General features: G+C 38.1%; 2 protein-coding genes and 1 long non-coding RNA gene across 3 annotated transcripts; 1 reads left to right on the forward strand and 2 right to left on the reverse strand.

Moving 5' to 3' along the window:
- Positions 1 to 2,947: 2,947 nt before the first annotated feature.
- LOC107795058 (uncharacterized) lies at positions 2,948 to 4,550 on the reverse strand. The gene is made up of 3 exons (XR_001650033.1): positions 4,445 to 4,550; positions 4,185 to 4,374; positions 2,948 to 3,326 (listed from the first exon to the last, which is right to left on the reverse strand). It is a non-coding gene; the product is annotated as an uncharacterized LOC107795058 (long non-coding RNA).
- Positions 4,551 to 9,845: 5,295 nt separating this feature from the next.
- LOC107795056 (auxin-responsive protein SAUR36-like) lies at positions 9,846 to 11,018 on the forward strand. The gene has a single exon (XM_016617623.2). It carries the CDS (start codon positions 10,124 to 10,126, stop codon positions 10,610 to 10,612), a length of 489 nt encoding a protein of 162 aa, XP_016473109.1. The 5' UTR covers positions 9,846 to 10,123; the 3' UTR covers positions 10,613 to 11,018.
- Positions 11,019 to 16,047: 5,029 nt separating this feature from the next.
- On the reverse strand, positions 16,048 to 16,491 carry LOC142177371 (uncharacterized). The gene has a single exon (XM_075245852.1). It carries the CDS (start codon positions 16,489 to 16,491, stop codon positions 16,048 to 16,050), a length of 444 nt encoding a protein of 147 aa, XP_075101953.1.
- Between the last annotated feature and the right edge of the window lie 2,757 nt (positions 16,492 to 19,248).

Raw genomic sequence — 19,248 nt, forward strand, 5'->3', positions numbered from 1 at the left:
TGGGGTTTGGGAGCCTCGATCTTGGCCTCCCTCATCATCACAACATTGTTGGCTGCCTCGGCACGCCAACACTAACATGCTCGTTGAGTGACTCTATATTTGCCTTCATAGCATCGATATTACTCAAAGCCTCCATGAGTCTGCACTCTAAGGCAGTGATGGTTTTCCTTAGTTCCATCTCGATTTGTGTACATCCCTCCAAGTCATTTCGGATACTCTCAATCTCTTCAAGAGTGTGCCCCTCAAGAATGCTAAGGGTGCCTTTCACCTTCCCTAAGCATTGGCCAAAGATCTCCACGGCTTCCATCCCCGTGTTCATCTTCATCACCCACTCTTTACTAAGTGAGACGTCCTCGGGCAGGACTTCCACTTCATCCTCGCTCGCCTCCAGGGCAGACGGCTCTTGGGATATAAGCCCTTCGTTTGACACAACCTCGGGTGGCACCTCCTGGCTCTTGTTGGCAAAAATCCTCCTTTTGTTACGGCCACTCTTGCCAACAATATCTTGGATGACGTTGGCTTGCGTGTTGGCAGCGTTAATTTCTCCGTTGTATGCCATTCCCTTAGTTGCAACCTTTGCTCTGATACCACGTTGTCACGTCCTTAGTAGTTAACTAAGTACACGTGCGGCACTTGACAACTCACTAACGATCTTGCACAACTTGCTCACGTTCTTGCTATGCCAAGTCAGCCTTACTACACTCAAGATCGCGAAGAGAATGGTAGAAAGAACGTAAGAGAATTGTTAAAGGAAGCTTTGTATTAGAGAGAACTTGAATTGTTTGCTTGATGAGTTACAAATGAATAACCCCCTTTATATACTAGTTTCATAAGGGCTAGTGAGTAAATAATAATTATTACACAAGGCCTTTATTATTTACAAGTAAGTCCTTTCTCTAGAATATTCTACATAGCTAGAATCTTCTAAGGACTTTCCTAGCAATTTCATAGGGTTCTAAGGTCTTTCATGAGAAATCTTCATATTTCTCTAGAACCTTCCCACATGTGCTAGTCTATTTCATATGTAAACTTCCACATGACATTAATATATGACAAATGGCACCTACGTAGCATGATGATGTAGCGGGTCATGACATAAGTGCCTTAAAAATTGCATGGAATTGGAAAGACAAACAGGCAAATTGGGAGAACTTAATGACATTGACTTGTCTGCTTGTCGATTCTCATTCTTGTGGACATGAATGGCAGAATCAAGAACCCTCACACTGAAGAAATTAAGAACAATTAGCCGGAATCTATGGTGAATCCTGCTATTTCTGGATAGAGAATGGAAAACAAAGCTAGAGAGATAGAGCAGCGTTTGAGAGAATTCTAAAATTTTTCATAACTACTGCAAAATAATGATATATGTTCTTTATATACAAAGGGCAAAATTAGTAATATATATATAAAGTCAAAGTTCAATGGTAATGACTTCTTCCATTGACTTCAGGATTGCTTGGTTTCAGGGAAAGTCTCTTGCTCCTCTCCATCTTTTTCTTGGTAAGGAATTCCTTTAGGAGTTACTTAATGGGCTAACTAACCGGGTAAAATAATAACTGGACTAATACAAGATAAATATACAAACTAAACTAAGACAACTGAATAGGCCCAATACTAAAGCTAAACTCTAACACCCCCCATGAAGAAACTAAGAACAACTAGCCGAAATCCATGGTGAATCCGGTGATTTCTGGACAGAGAATAGAAAACATAGCTCGAGAGATGGAGGGGCGTTTGAGAGAATTCTAAAATTTTTCATAACTATTGCAAAATGATGATATATATTCTTTATATACAAAGGGCAAAACTGGTAAAACAAACTAAGCTTAATGGGCTAACTAACCGGGGTAAAATAATAATTGAACTAATACAAGATAAATATGCAACCTAAACTAAGACAACTAGAATAGGCCCAATACTAAAGTTAAACTCTAGCACCCCTCCCCCTCCCCTGAAGAAATTAAGAACAACTAGCCGGAATAAATGGTGAATCCGGCGATTTTTGGACAGAGAATGAAAAACAAAGCTAGAGAGATGGAGGAGTGTTTGAGAGAATTCTAAAAATTTTCAAAACTACTGCAAAATGATGGTATACGTTCTTTATATACAACGGGCAAAACTGATAAAACAAACTAAGCTTAATGGGCTCATTAACTGGGTAAAATAATAACTGGACTAATACAAGATAAATATACAAACTAAACTAAGATAACTGGAATTGACCCAATACTAAAGCTAAACTCTAACACCTCCTATGAAGAAATTAAGAACAACTAGCACTACTCAAAATCACTATTACCGACGTCAATTACCGACGGACGTCCCTCGGTAATAAGGCTTTACCGACGAAAGTCCGCCGATAAGTGGTTGGTAGGTAAATCCTTCCTCGGTAAAATAAACCGACAGAATCCGTCGGTAATTACCGATGGACCCCATCGGAAAGCTATCGGTACATTTCTGACAGTAGTTGGTCAAATAATTTTACTTACCGACGGATATCCGTCGGTATATTATAAAATAATATAATATTAATAATATCAATACCGACGGATATCCATCGGTAAATTAAAAATAATAATTTAATAATACCGACGGACACCATCGGTAAGTTTAGAATTTTAATTTAGTAATTTAAAAATTAAAAATATAAATAAATTCATATTCCGATGGATATCCGTCGGTATTTTTAACAAAATTTGAAAAATTGGTTCAAGACTACCGACGGACTCCCTCGTTAATTAAGAATGCTGGATTGAAAATGAATAATTATTCTGACGGACTCTGTCAGTAAGTCCCTCGATAAATCTGGTATTTTTTGCCAGGGAGTGCCTATTTTTTGCTGCACCACCTGCCAGCCAGAACATTACAATAGAAACAAAACTGCAACCACAATAAAACTCAATGTAACAATAACAAAACTTTATAAACTATCCAAACATCTAAATTATCCCATCAAACATCAAAACTCTCCAGCCAAACTTCAAAATGTAACATTCAAAGTTAACATCCAACTAAACAACAATCCAACCAAACATAAAATCACTCCTTGTCTTCGGATTTCCCCTCATCTTCTTCATCATTTATATTATTTCCATCATTTTCATCCTCTTCATGAATGTGGCTTTTTGGCGAAGAGCGGGGCAGACCGATTAAGTGGTTCACTTGAGCCTTGAGGGAGTCGATGTCATTCCTAAGTGCGTCTATAATCTTCTCTTCATGCTTTCTTTTTTCTCGTTCATCCACATAGTTTCTAGAAAGTTGTTGAATCGTTCGCCGCATCTCTTCAAGGTCCTCATTTTGTACGGTAGCGGATGTCCCAATACCTTGTAACCCACAAAAGAGAAGTGGAAAAAATACACGAAGAGTTAGAATTGAATGATTCAGCACCTAACTTCATAAACTTCAACTAGAAAACATCGACTACCATACATACCATGAAGTAGAAACTTCGGTTACGTTTTGAGCAGCATATTACTTTCACTAGATATAGGAATACTCTTACTATGGTAGAGAACATCTTCAACTACTTAAAACTAACTAGTTCAATTAATTATTATGATATGGAGGGAATTGATTTTGTAACAGGCACGTTGATAAATTTGAAATTGCTCTAACAAAACGTAACTATTAACACTAAAAAAACTAAAGTTGTCTAACTTTTCCCGTAAAGAATGATCAGCATTGTCAACAAATTGTAAGTGAAAGTTGTCCAACCATTTGATTCCTAGTGATGCTAAATTTCTACTATGACTTGGAGCCGAATGTTATAAATTAATTTGGTGACCAAGCAAACTCATGGTCAAAAGAGTGCACCAGTAACTCCCTCTTAAATACCTTTAGCATTTCAGCCTTTCTGACCACAAGAAGAATCTGTATCTCCTGTCGTCTTTCTTATACCTCTAAAAATCCAATTTGTCCTTACTAACAACAGATGGAGGCTACAAATCTTATGAAAATACAACTTTTAATCAGTTATGTGCAGATATCAAGTGACATCACGATAGTACAATAGATTCGGATTCTTTAACTAAGGTCTTATCATTGTTATATAAAGTGTATCTCTAAGGGTTCTCACAGAAGACTTAAAATATTTAGTTGGAAAGGATAGCCTATGAAGTAGTGTTTGCAGACCTTAAAGTTTCTTAACAAAAAGAAGAGCTTATTAACCAAAAAGTATATACCTTGTAGTCCACACACGAGGCCATGAAAATTGCGCTCGGAGGAAAGGCCGTATGCTCTACCCTTATACACGCCTCCAACCACGTTCAATCACAATGAGAGAGTTTCTTCCTCCTATGGCACGATTGATTGGCCTTGCTCATCGGTCGGCTGACTCCTAGCGAGCTCTTCCACTGCTTGTTTATACCGATTCTACATTAAAAATGAAATTTAGTATATAAACAATCATTATACAAGAATTTTAAGTAAATCTTGATCTTACATAAGCCTCCTCAGTCTGTGGCTCAACCCAAGCTTTTTTCCCTACTTTGCTTTTTGTGTGGGTCTTCTTTCAAACCTCATAACGTATCGAGGGTATCTTAAGAGCAGCTTCCTGTAAATAAAACAAAAAGAGTTAATAAATTCAAGTAATGTTAGAAAAAATTAAGATTGAGATCTTTAAATAATTACCAATCTCCTCTTAGCAGATTTCACAATAGCATCATTAAATAGAGGAAAATTTGAAGATCTAGTTTTTAAAAAAAAAAAAACCACTAAGAATGGCTATAATTGAGACACACGTGTGGAAAAATTGAGCTAAAATAGCGCTGTTTTTGTCATCAAAATCGCATCATTGACTTACATTTAACACATAAAAAATCAGATCTACTGAAAACAACTACAATACTTGAACAATACGATGCAACAAAGGCAGATCCAGTATTTGCAATTTACGGTTTGACAGGAAATAGTATAATTTAAAGAGAGATGCAAACTTATATAAAATTCTATTCTATGTGTTCTATTTAAAGAAATTTTTCCTTAACTATCATTTTAAGTGTTATTTCAATATCTTAAGCTATTAATTATTGTAATATACATAGACATAGTACTTTTTTTTTGCTTCAGTATAGTACTTTCATACTATATTATTTTAGAATGTGTAAAGTTTATTTTAAAAAATTAAAGAATCTATATCCAAATTCGCATAGAAAATTAAATAATCTAACCATCATACTATGAATTTCGTTAATACGATTCGAAGAGAGTAACAAATAGAAATAATTTTTTATAATGGAACGACTGGAAAAGATTAATTAGATATTGCATTCATTGATGTTACAATATGTTGCAACTTGCTAGCACATGGAATGGACCCTATGAGCTCAGCATCTTAGAAGTTTCATCTGCTTCTTCAACTGCTTGTATAAATTGCCTTCTCAAACTCTTTGGGAAAACCAAAACAAATCCTACTACAATTATCAGAAGTGCAGAATCTAAACAAATCCTACTACAATTATCAGAAGTGCAGAATTTTATTTAAGTTTGCATCACTGCCTAAAACAGAAGTGCAGAATCTAAATATAACCAAAATGTACTTATTTTCACAACTACACACTTTATATAGTAAAACATTTGCTTTATATATGTTCTCTAACATTAGTGAAACGCAGGTAATCTTTGCCAATAACAACCCCCGAAACACAGCTAACAAAAAGAAAAGCTTATTAACAAAAAAATATATACCTTGTAGTCCACACTCGAGGCGATGATAGTTGCGCTCGGAGGAAAGGCCGTATGCTCTACCCTTATACACGCCTCCAACCACGTTCAACCAATATGGGAGAGTTTCTTCCTCCGATGGCATGATTGGCTGGCCTTGCTCATCGGTCGACTGACTCCTAGCGAGTTCTTCTAAAGGAACAGCTATCACAGAATTTCCATATTCTAGACCAAGAACCAGAAAAAAAACAGTGTGGAAAACCATTTACCTATAAAAGGTCTTTTAGTAAGCATTTTGATTAAAAAAAAAACTAAGCTTCACTAAATACTAAAATGATTCCTTAAGAATATGGTAGCCTGATGTTTTATCTTGTTAATTGTATACATTCTTATTGTCTGTAATGACTGGTCATTTTATATTGAACCTTATCAGGCAAAAAAATTCACGATAAATTGTAGCAACATGAGTTGGTAATGCTTCTTGTCCCAGAATGGAAAAACAAAAGCAGTTAACAGTACTACCAAATGCAATAATGAACAGACTTGAGAAATTACTTACGTGACTAGCCAGCACAAACCACAACAGATAATATGCAGCACTAGCTCAAAACACAGCTGAAAAACAGCTTCAAAACACCCAAAAACGACTACCCAAAAAGGACCTCAAGCCAATATGTATTAAAGAATTGGTGTAGTTGTCAGTTCCAATATTCAAATATCGTCAATGCCCTTACGTGGCGGGTACCAGGAAGATGTATTAAAGAATCCACTAACTATTTCTATTTCAAAATGAGTGAGCCATTATGCAAAAACAATTAGTTAATTAAAAACATGATAAATTTACTACATTCACGGATATCTACCCTTTAAAAAATTACAAAAATAAAGATATCACAAATAATGTGACCTTTCATATTTGTGTAAACAACAAAATCAAACTCTATCAGCCGAGAAGCTAGCATCACAACGACTATTCAGCTGACCACTCTTCTTCCTCGTCCCTCAAAGCTATTTATTTCTCTCCATAACATTAATAAGTAATAAATCTCAAAGTCCAACAGTTTTGATCACTTCTCATCGTGTGTGCCGAACCCCTCTCAAAATAATTGTGCTGAGCATGGGTAGGTTCTAAGTGACCGTGCATGACTAGTTGTAAGTGGTTGAACTGAGCACCGAAAGTTTCCAAGAGGCCATGCTGAGTACGAGTAGGTTTTAAGTGACCGTGTTGAACATGTGCAGGTCTCAAGTAGCCGTGCAGAGCACAAGAAAGTTTCAAGTGGCCGTGCCGAGCACAAGTAGGTTGCTAGTGGTACAAAGCATGAATAGGTTCCAAATGTCATGTTAAGCACGGGTATGTAGGTTCCACGTAGCCGTGCTAAGTATGAGTAGGTTCCAAGTGCCGTTTTGAGTACAGAGTAGGTACCAAGTGGTCAGAAGCGGAGCCAAAATTTTAGCTTTATGAGTTCTGAATTTTTGAACGACGACGTCAATTACTAACAATGGAGTTCTAGATTTAATATTTGTTCATATTTAATAAATTTCTTAACATAAATATACTGTTTTAGCAAAAGCTACTGGTTCAAAATGATCGTACATAACGCGAGGAAGTTACAAGTGACCATGCAGAGCACCAGATTTAAAAAGAATTTTTTTCTAACTTGTACAGTCAAACTTCTCTATAACAGTTTCGTTTGTTTCGAATATTTTTAGATGTTATAGCAAAGTACTGTTATAGAGATCATATATTATAACATAACATAAAAATTGATTCCGAAAAAGTTTGGTTTTTACAGAGGAGTATTGTTATATAGGAATACTGTTATAAAGAGCTCCGACGGACAGTATTTAACTGAAACCTAAAGGGAGGGAGTAGCATGTTAACCACTGTACTATTTTCCCAACAAAAGGTTTGGCAAGAATGGTGACACAACATTCACTTTCTCAGTGTACATATAAGCACTTCCAATAATTGTAGTTAGTACCTTTTAATGTGTCTTTTGGTTGTCCTTTTTTGCCTTCTTCTGCGTTAAGTAGTTGGATTCGAAAAGCCTCACGTTTCTTTTCCGTTATAGCTGCTCTTTACGAGTTACTCAGTGAATTTGTTTTACTGAATACGAAATTTTAAAAAAAATAGAAATTTTTAGAATTTGTGGTCCTAAACAAGTCAAAAAGGAGTCCAGAGTATTTATATAGTTATAAAAGGTTCTCATTAAGAGTAAAATTAAAAATTTAAGTTAAATTATTTCCAAATTTAAAAAGGGATCATTCTTTTTAAAATGGACCAAAAATAAAATAGATTCACGTCAAGAGGGAGTAGTTATATTCTTCATTGGTCATCACTTCATCATCGGTTCTTTTTTCTCATCATCAGTACGGTTACTTCTAAAGTTAGTGCCTCTTCCAAATTCTCTCCAATTTCTTGGTTATATGTTTGTGTCCTAAAAAGATTGGTCTCAGATTTTATGGGAGTGAAAGTTTACTCTTCCTTTATTTTTTTTTTAAAAAAGTTGAAGTTGAAAAAAAAGAGTTATGTATGTTGTATATAATTTTGTGCATCCTACTGCAAATATACCAAAAATGATATAACCTATAATTTTAATTAATATAATGCTCTTGTACATCAGTGGTCATGAGGTGATCAATTATAAGTCCCCCATCTAAAATCAATATTGAATGGGGGATTCAAATCTTTTATGGTCCAGACTCCAGCATTCCATGTGTATTACCAACCCAATAATTTTTGTACATTTTATACCCTTTTGTTATAATATAGATGTTCATTCTTTTTTCAAAAATATAAATCTTTTGGTATACCAAAATTTCGTCAAATGCTTACATTCTTCTCCTCTATACATGCACCTCAGTTTTATCATTGGACAAGGTTTTGTCACTGAAATTTGCATTCTTTCACAATTCTCAAGCTTACAAATATATGATGAATAATAGTCAAATGGAATAATGCTCCTTTATTAAGAAGAGAAGCACAATTATTTGAAAAATGATTCGACTTGTATTTGACCATAATTTTTGAAAATTGTAAACGACAAATTGTAGTTATTTTACGTAAATTTCTATGTATGTAAATTCGCCTTTTCAGGATTTTTTTTCTTCTCAAATTGCTGCTGAAATTGAATATGTTAACCTTCGTTTTTTTGCACATTTGTTATTGAACGAGGGTGGATAAGATTCTTATATAAATATTATGATAATAGATCAAATATTAGTTTTTGCGTAACTATCATTATTTTCGACATTTATGGTTAATGCTTGGTTATTCTAATGATCTGGTAAATTACTTCGAACTTGGAAGTTACGTTCTATGCTCTCACCATCGAAAAATAATTTATAGTTCCAATAATGAGATGTCGTCAATGGCCTAACGTGGCGGAAGATTAGGGAAATGTATAAAGGAAAATTCCACTAACATTCTCTATTTCAAAATAAGTGCGCTAAATTTTTCTGTTTAGTTGAATTTTGCCAAAATTTCTACATTCACGGAGATCTGCCTATTAAAAAATTATGTAATTACACAAATAACATAAATAAAGATACAAAAATAATAGCACCATTATTTTTATGCGAACAACAAAGTCAAGCACCTTAAGGAAAATTTTAAATTCGGAAAGTATTAATGAAAGTTAAAAAAAGAAAACACTCCTCTACCTATTTTCAATTGCTTCAATTTGTGCGTTAGCAAGTTTATGTATATTTATGCTTTTGTAGATCTAATATCTAATCCTAGAGTTGAATAGTTTCCCAGAATTACTGTTATGTGGCGTATTATGCTTGTCTTCATTTGTTATTCCATGAATTCAATCTTACTATATGCTTTTTTTGTGTTAAATGAACTACTTGCTCCGGCTCAAATTATGTGATGGAGTTTGACTCGCCAAAAGAGTTTAAGAAAAAAAAATCTTTTGAAACTTATGGTCTATAACAATCATAGATATTAATTATTTGTTTTTAACTAATATAATTGATTTAGTCTCTTTTTAACTTTCATCTAATTTTTTGAAAATGTGAATTTTATTAAAAGATTTACGATCCAATTTTGCACTAAAAATTAAGTATTTTAATCCTTGCTGGTTCACATAAATAAACTAGGATAAATGGGACAAAGGAGTACTTTCTTGGAATTATCTGACCCCCGAAACTCCATACAGTCGCGAAACATCATAGCGACTATTCAGCTGACCACATTTCCTCCTTGTCCGTTTTTTCCCTCTTAAGTATTTATCTCTCCATAAATAATAAATCTCAAAGTCTAACAATTCTGATCACTTCTCCAATTCGTGTGTGCCGACCATTTCAAAACTCCACCCTCAGTTTCTATATATATATATATATATAAACATTGTGATATATTGTTTCATCAAATTTCACTTGTCACAGCTCTCATAAAACAAGGAACTCAGTCTTCTCTTTGGGAAACCAACAATTATTCTTTGACGATTAAGTTATGAAGAAAGGGAGAGGTTTCAGACTTGGGCGGAGGTTGGTGAGAGTTTTCAGCTGTTTTATTCGCCGGAGAACAAAGGCAAGAGTCGGACATAAGCGACTGAGTTCTCAGGGATGTGCCAGCAGAGCCATTTCAAAGCTACGCAAATTGGGAAGCTTGCTGAAGCATGGAGCAAAAGGTCTCTGCTTTGCTAAACCCAATTCGGGTTACATAAGGGTCGGGCAAGAACCGATTGATCCAAAGCAAGTGAGTGTACCGAAAGGGCACTTGGCTGTGTACGTGGGCGAGAAGATAGATGATACGTGTAGAGTTGTGGTGCCTGTGATATACTTTAATCACCCTTTGTTTGCGGATTTGTTGAGGGAAGCAGAAATGACTTATGGGTATAATCATTCGGGTGGGATCCAAATCCCGTGTCGGATATCTGAATTTGAGAACGTTAAATCAAGAATCGCCGCCACGGGCGGTGGTGGAAACTGCCGTGGATAGCGGAGGTGGAAGCATAATTATTGATGAGCTGTGGCTGAGTCAGTGGACAGTGATGTAGGAGTTGTGAACACATGCGTAAAAAATTGTAACGTGCAATGGCACAACCCTCCATCTTAATTAGGCCTTTCTTTCGCCGAGAGATAAGGGCACGTTGATATGGGGAGGTTTAGTTTATGTTAGTTTTTTTTAGTATTTAAAAAAAAAAAAAAGGGTTTACAATGATGGCAAATGTTCTGGGTGTGAAGGGTTTATTTGTACAAATTTTTGTTAACCTTCTAGCTCAAATCTCAAATGGACGCATGTATTAGTTTGGCTCCCAAAATATTAATGGACGCATGTATTAGTTTACATGTTACAAGAATTGAATGTCACTCTCTCTTATGAAGAGACGATCTGGGACTAACATAATTAATAGTAATACTTATTGTTTATCCGTAAAATGATACAGTTGAATTTGTACGTGGTTTTTAGACAAGTGAACTATTTGATCCTGAAATAATATAATAATTAAAAAAATATACGATACTTAGCCTTAGAATGTGGATGAAACAACAGTAATAATAATCTCGTAAACACAGTTTTCGGACACAACAATGATGAGATCAAAAAGCAATAAAGTCAAATTGTATAAAGCTTTGTATAGAATATAGTATATATTTTTGTCAGAAAATTCGTGTCCTTTACAATGGTAACTCAACTCACTATTTATAGCTATGTCTAGGGAAAAAGGTCATAGGATCATACCCTCCTTTAATGCCAATTATGAGGGTCATTGATGAAGATGTAATGGTGAACATAAATGCCAAATTCTCTATAACGGATCGTCGCTCTTAATGCTGTATAATATTCTTTAGTAAATGCTACCGGGCGCAGAGCATTTAATACACCTTTATGAACGTTATCCTTTCCGGTGACAAGCAGAGTGGCTGCGTTCGGTCCTCAACCATCCCGTCTTGGATTCTACGTATCCTCCTTTTAGTCAGCCACACGTCATATCATATTTTACTTTATACAGATAGTCCCCCTGCTTTCCGGTGATATAACTTTGTGTTACCGGAAAGTTGGTAGAAACACCTTTTTGGCGGGAATTACTATAATTCCCTCTCAAGATCTCTGATAGTTGATTAGACGTACGTCTCTTCGCATTTAATGCTCCGAACAAGCGTCATCCCATGATTTAGTACAACCTTTGCCTATTATCGAGGTAATCATGGCCATGAATTTAGCCGCCAAAATTTTACTTATACGCAACTTTCTTTTCCTTTGCGTTTCACAATTGCTTGAGCTTCTGATTTGCATCCGTTTTTCCCCTCCCTTTTCTAATTTTCTTCAAATACAAACTCTTTACCTTCTTCTTTTTCAATGACTTCTTCCTCTAAATGTGCTGGTTCTCGAAAGAATAAGAACAAAACCGAGGATTCCATTCCTCTAACAGTGGGTTCCATCATCCCAAGAAGGCTTAGTATTTCGAAGGATTTTGAAGAGAAATTTCCTACTGCTAACCTTATACATGCACTATTAGTAGGTACCCTTCTTCCATTCGTCCTTCTAGTATTCCTGTTATGAAGGAGGACTGCCGCTGCAATGAGTTGGAAATTATTGCTTCTGATCTATCGGAGCGAGTGACCCTTCCCAAGGAAGGTTTTACATACTTTTTCATGTATCCCTTTTCTTTGGGTGCGTTTTCTTTGAGCGGAGAGCTTGATTCCATGATTGCGGAGTTTTTCCTTCGCTACCAGGTGTGTTTGGCACAGGTAAGTCCTTCAATGTGAAGGACGATCGCCGGCCTCCGACGTTTGTGCCAAGAAACTGGAGAGGAGCTAACCTTAGCTCATATGATGAATCTCTATCCCCCAAACATCTTTCGCGGGGGAATGATAAACCTTTGCAAGTATGGCCACCATGCTTTGTTGTCTAGCATGGATGATGATAACGACCGTGGGTGGATGGAACGTTTCGTTGCAGTTTCCACTAATGACATCGTCCCGACAACGGCTTCATCCTTTCCGGTTGCTTGGAACCGCACTCATAAGTTCTTTGTATAATATTCCTTTTACTAGATATTCTTCTATGGCCGTATCATCTCTTCACCCTTCTCATGTTTCAGCAACTCGATGGATCCCACCGGTGGTGAAAGGTTTGGACCGGTGGGTTCAGAAGATCTTGGACGTCATAACGCCCGGAACTCGTTCATGGAAAAAACTGGCCCTTAAATACGGGTGGAAGGCCAAAAATCATGGTAACTTTAATTTACCTTGCTTCCATTTTTATATTTGAAGAACTTGGTTGAACCTTTCTAACTTGTTCACAGAATTAGGTCTACCTGCGGGCTCTGTTGCTGTCCCCGAGGAGGACGTTGTGGTTGATCCTGCTGAAGCAGCGAGGTTGCTTCAGGAAGCACTTACTCGAACATGCATCTCCAGGCCTGTTTTAGGTGCGAATACTTTTTTACGGAGTCCGCGGTCGGAGGATAAAGAAACAAAGAGAATACCCTTCTCCACGGTCGGGGAAAAGAATAAAAGGGCAAAGATTGATGCCCCCGAATCATCTCCGGTGGCGATGATGACTGGTCCTCCTTCTGGGCCGGTCGTAGATACCGTGATGATTGATGAAGAAGCTGTTGATGATGGAGCTTCTTTACATAGAAGGCGACGATCCTCTTCATCTCAACAGGATGCTCGACCTGTTGAGATAGTTACACCAACAGAAGACGATGTCTCGGCACTTTGGGGAGAATCTGATTTGGTAGAAGATGCCAACTCCCATTTTCAGGCCCCAAATGCTGCAATCGGTGCTGCGGGGATGAGCACCGGATCCTTGTCGTCTTTGTTTGGCGAGCATCAAACAACCAGCACTGCATTTCATGCAACTGCTTCTCACTCTTCAACTCCATCAACTTCATCTCCACCTTCACCAACACCAACAACTACTACGTCATTTCCATCTTCGTCTACTCTTCCACCAGCAGTTGCTACACCCTCTCCATCGGCCGCACCTATCCACGAAGAAGGTGTTCCTCTTCCACAGTCCCCAGTTCATGGGAATTTGGGGCAAAATTATGCTACTCCTTCTGAAGATCCACAAAGGAGGAGGAATATTATTCTTTCGGTCTCTACCGGGTGCAACCTGCTATCACGACCGGTGGAGCTTGTGAATTACCTGAAGCCTTTGGCTTCAGAAAAAGACTAGGAAAAGATTCAGACACTCTCGGGAGAGTGTTTGTTGAACAACGCTATGCATAATGCCGCGGTGATACGTTCCTTCCTTCCTCTGTTATTTCTTCTACTTTTGAACGAATGTATTCTAAGTTTTATCTCATCTTATTTTATAAGCCAACTTTCTTGCTTCTAAGGGCCTTCAAAGGTTGGTTCGTGAGAAGGAATAACTTACTTTTGAACGAGATTAACTTTTGGCGGAACGGGACCAGAGTGTTCTCCGCCTCTCGAAATTAGAAACCAGAGCTACTGAGGACGTTGTTTTAGAGGCTCGTTTTCAGCAAAGCGAGCAAGAAGTGGTAACCCTTGTCCAAGATATTGGGCCGCTGAGGGTTAAATTTGATGAGGCCAAGGCCAAATGGGCAGAAGTGCAGAACGCTGTTCTTGCTGAAACCGACCGTGAGGCTGCCTCCACTGAAAGAGTGATTAACTTGGAGCCTTGAACTCCAAAAGCGAAGAGCTTGCTTCTGTGGAGGTGAAACATGCACAGGTAGAAGAGAAGTACAGGAAAACTATCGAGCATAATAGGCTCTTTAGTTCAACTGTCCGCGAGCTCGACGCCAGCCTCAACTCTGCTAGATCCGCCCAGGAAAATCTTTCCGTCGAGGTTACTAAACCCAAAGAAGAACTTAAGTGCCGATTGACTTCCCTCATTGTTGAAAAAATGTATTCCATGTATAGCATGAGAAGAAAAATCTTGGAAGAGGCCAAAGCTGGTATCACTGATGTTGATGCCGAAATTGCTAAGGCCCGAGAGCTTGAGTTGGCTGCAAAAAATGAACTCCCGGTGCAGTGATGCTCCACGTTCTTCTGATTCCGGTTCCGAGTTTTCAGAAACTAAAGAGGGATCGGAAGGTGATGAGGACGAAGACCAAACTGGGGAAAGCGTTGAGCCATCGGCGAAACCACCTACTTTTCTCGACAATGCGGATACTTCTCTTCCTACTGGTGCCGGAGGCGCCGTAGTTTAACTTTTTCTTTCTTTTCCCATTTTGTACTCATAAAGTTTTGGCCCGTTCTTGTAAATAAAGATATATTATTTTTTCTCAAGTATCGTTTGAGTCTTACTTTCGTTTAAATATCCATGCAAGCCTTTAACTTTTGCATTTGCTCAAGCATTATGTGCATGTTGTTCTATTCGTGCTTTACTATGTGTAGTCTCGGATGCCTTTTCTTCCAAGCATTTTGGTTCCGAGTATTGTCCCTTTTACGTGAGGGTTTTTATGAATATTTGCGCAAGTTTTTCTTTTACGTGAGGGTTTCTATGAATATTTGCGCAAGTTTTCCTTTTACGTGAGGGTTTCTATGAATATTTGCGCAAGTTTGCTTTTTGCATCCTTTTCATATGCGGCTTTGGGTGCATTTTTCCCCGATGGCATTTTGGATACTAAGCATTGATTCTTCCGGAATCAACCTTTTAACGTGAGGGTTTTTATAAGAAAGGGCCCTCTTATGTTTACGGTGCTCTTGAGGAGGACGTCTCCTGTTCATTACGGCACTAACATTTGAAGTACTTGTTTAACTTTCAAATGACAAAGATAACTCATCGTTCAGACAAGAAACAAGATAAAAGCAAAAGGATTTCATTTCATTCCTTATATTTTTAGAAATTACATAAGCATTTTGCTATGCAAAAAAGAAAAAGAAATTGCCATTACTTGTGGCTATCTTGTACAACTTGTTTCTACGGGGCTAGTTGCGCAGTCCCCGATCCCGATGATGTTCTGGATTTTCGTTCCCGATTGACTTGGCAATTATTATTGTCGTATCCTCATATCATTCCCACCCCAGTGTTTGAATGCGAAGAATGCGAATTTGAACACTAGAAGTCTTGTTTCTTCGAAGGTTCCACCAATGAATTGCTAGGTAATCCTTCACTCGACAACATATCTTGTTTCCCCGTAGGAATCTATGCTATCGAGCGAAAGAATACCTAATAGTCCTCTGGCGGTTTGTTCTTGTGAACAGTCGGATAACCTCTCTTCGGTAGCAAACCTAACTTCCAGGTGGGAATTTGCTATCGAACCAAAGATTACCCAATCGTCCCCGAGTGGAAGCTTGTTCGTTTGCCTTGCTATCAAAGGTCTTATTGCTGCTATCTTCGTAGTATGATTTTTGTGATTGCCTCGTTAAAAACCTTGCCAGAAAAACCCAATTGGGACAAAAATTGAACGAAGGGAAAAAGAGTACAACACATACTTTCCATTTGAGTGTTGTTCATCAGTAATAATATCTCTTGAGGTGTGCCATGTTCCAGTTGCTGGGCAACTTGTCTCCATTCTGGTTCTCCAGCTTATATGAACCTTTCCTAGTGACAGCTGAAATCCGGTAGGGACCTTTCCACGTTGGACCTAGCTTTCCCGCATTGAGCTCTCGGGTATTTTGTGTTACTTTCCTTAGAACCAAATCTCCTATTTTGGAAAAACGGAAGTTGGCTCTTCGATTGTAATATTGCTCCATCCTCTGCTTTTGAGCTGCCATTCTTACATGCGCCAAGTCCCTGCATTCATCGAGCAATTCCAAGTTGATTAGCATTGCTTCGTCGTTCGATTCTTCATTTGTATGAGAATATCTCAAAAAGGGTTCTCCCACTTCAACCGGGATTAGGGCTTCAACACCACATACGAGGGAAAAAGGAGTTTCTCCTGTACTTGATTTGGCCATTGCTCGGCAGGCCCATAAAACTCCGGGCAATTCTTTGGGCCATTTGCCTTTTAATGCTTTCAACCTTTTCTTGTGGTTTTGAATGATCACTTTGTTTGTTGACTTCGCTTGACGGTTTGTGCTCGGATGATAAGGCAAAGATGTGATTCTCTTTATTTTCAGGTCTTCGAGGAACTTTGTAACTTTCGCACAGATAAACTGTGGCCCATTGTCGCATGTATCTCTTTTGGTATTCCAAACCTGCAAATTATATTTTTTCACAGGAAATCGACTACTTCGAGTTCTCTGATCTTCTGATAAGAACCTGTTTTCACCCATTTAGAAAATTTATCAGTCAAAATTAAAAGAAACCTTACCTTTCAAGGAGTCGGTGGCAACGGTCCGACGATGTCCATCCCCCATTTCATGAACAACGATGGGGACATAACCGAATGTAAGGGTTCTGCCGGCTGATGTACTAGTGATGCGTAATATTGGCACTTATCACATTTTCGTATGAAATCTTTGGCGTCTTGTTCCATGCGAGTCCAATAATATCCTGCCCATACCAATTTCAGCAGCACTCTGCGCCTGAGTGATTGCCGCATATCCCTTCGTGGATTTTTCTCATGACATAATTGGCTTCTAATGCTCCTAAGCACGGGGCCAATGAGCCTTGGAAAGACTTTCTATACAATTGGCCTTTCTTGAAGCAATAATGTGCAGCTTTGGCGCATAACGCCCGTGGTGCTTTGGGGTCGTCGGGCAACTTTCCATGTTCGAGGTAGTTGATTATTTCATTTCTCCAGTCCCAGACCAGACTAGCCGAATTTACCTCATAGTAACCATCCGTATCCAGGACTTAGCTCATCAATTATACCACCGTTCCGGACTCCGACCCCTTTATTTCCGTCAAAGATCCTAAGTTTGCTAATGCATGTGCTTTCGCGTTATCCTCCCTCGGGATATGAGTAATTGACCACTCCCGGAATCGTGCCAAAAGAGCCTGGATATTTACCACGTATTGTTGCATACGTTCTTCTTTGGTATCAAAGATCCCGTAGACCTGATTTACCACCTGCTGTGAGTCACATTTGATTTCAATAACCTCGGAATCGAGTACCCGGGCCAATTCGAGCCCTGCAATCAAAGCTTCATACTCTGCTTCATTATTAGTTAAATGGACCGTTCTGATGGCTTGCCTTAAGGTTTCCCCTGAAGGCGTGATTAAAACTATTTCGAGCCTGGACCTTTTTACGTTCGAGTCTCCAGTAAATAAGGTCCAAACTCCTGATGTCGATTTTGACACCATTACTGCCTCCTTGATTGCCATAGGTAGCAATCCCGGACTAAAATTGGCCACGAAGTCAGCGAAGACTTGTGACTTAATTGTAGTCCTTGGTTTATATTCTATGTCAAATTCACTTATTTCGATGGCCCATCTGGCCAATCTGCCCGAGAGCTCTGGTTTATGAAGGATGTTCCGCAAAGGGAAAGTAGTCACCACAACTATTGGGTGGCATTGAAAATAGGGCCTCAACTTTCGAGCGGCTACTTAGAGAGCTAAGGCCAGTTTTTCTAAATGTGGGTAGCGAGCTTCTGCTCCCGTTAAAGTTTTGTTAACATAATAAATAGGAAATTGTGTATATTTGTCCTCTCGGACTAAAACTGCACTTACCGCAACTTCTGAAACCGCGAGGTAGACTAGAAATGTTTCACCTTCTTTTGGTTTCAAGATCAATTGAGGGCTTGATAAGTACTTCTTTAGGTCCCTCAAAGCATGCTGGCACTCTAGTGTCCATTCGAAATTATTCTTCTTTTTGAGCATTGTAAAAAAGCGATGACATTTTTCCGACGACCGGGAAATGAACCTGCTCAAAGCTGCTGTTACACTCTATGCGTCCCAAGGTGACGTAATGAATATGAGACTAGTTAATCATGATTTAAATTAGCTTAAATCATGATATGACTACATATGACATTTGGATATAATATATAAAGTTTGGAAAAAATCGGATTTAAGTTGCGGAAAAACCGACTAAGGATTTGCCTGGTAACAGAGCTTTTTGAAAACTAAATTTCGTATTCTATAAGAGCTCTTTTTGGGACATATTATATACAACATTGAAGGTCTACAAGTCTAGTTTCCAACGCATTAAACCGTTCACTGATACGACGTCGGAGTAGAGAGATATCTACGTTTTCGTGAGACTACGCAAGCAGTTCGGTTGGGATCCACTTGAGACGACCTCCGACCTTACGTTTTTTAAAGGTGTTTCAGACTCATTGTGGGTCAATTTTCACCCAATTTTCATCTAACAGCTCTCCGAAATCCTCCCTAACATATCCCAAGTTCTCAAGAACCAAACTCAAGGGAAATCAACTCAAATCATCATCAAAGGTGTTAAGGACTACAAGAGAATACTTCTATGATGTCGTGGTGTGATTGAGGGCTATTGTGAGCTAAGATGAGACAGGGTTTCGAGTTGTAGCTGCTGTCCAAGGTATGTATAACATCTTCTTGATTGTTCCTAAGGTTAATCTTGTGTTGGTTGTGTTGTTTGAGTGAGAAACCATAAGATAGCACTTGAAAGAACATGGGATGTAGTTGTCTTTGGTTGGACTATTTTGTGGCTAAATAGATGGTTTGTGGTGGCTACAAATTGTAAGAAAAAATTTGATAATGTTGTGTCTGTTGTTGTTAAGCTTTTCTAGGTGTTAATTAAGTTTATTGAAGAAGAAAAGATGAAAAAAACAAGTGATTGACGATAACAATTA

The sequence above is a fragment of the Nicotiana tabacum genome, chromosome 23, assembly GCF_000715075.1.
Source record: "Nicotiana tabacum cultivar K326 chromosome 23, ASM71507v2, whole genome shotgun sequence".
NCBI classification, from domain to species: domain Eukaryota; kingdom Viridiplantae; phylum Streptophyta; class Magnoliopsida; order Solanales; family Solanaceae; genus Nicotiana; species Nicotiana tabacum.

Excerpts from the sequence above, each read along its gene's own strand:
- LOC142177371 (XM_075245852.1), bottom strand. The coding sequence starts at position 16,491 with ATGGCCAAATCAAGTACAGGAGAAACTCCTTTTTCCCTCGTATGTGGT.
- LOC107795056 (XM_016617623.2), top strand. The coding sequence starts at position 10,124 with ATGAAGAAAGGGAGAGGTTTCAGACTTGGGCGGAGGTTGGTGAGAGTT.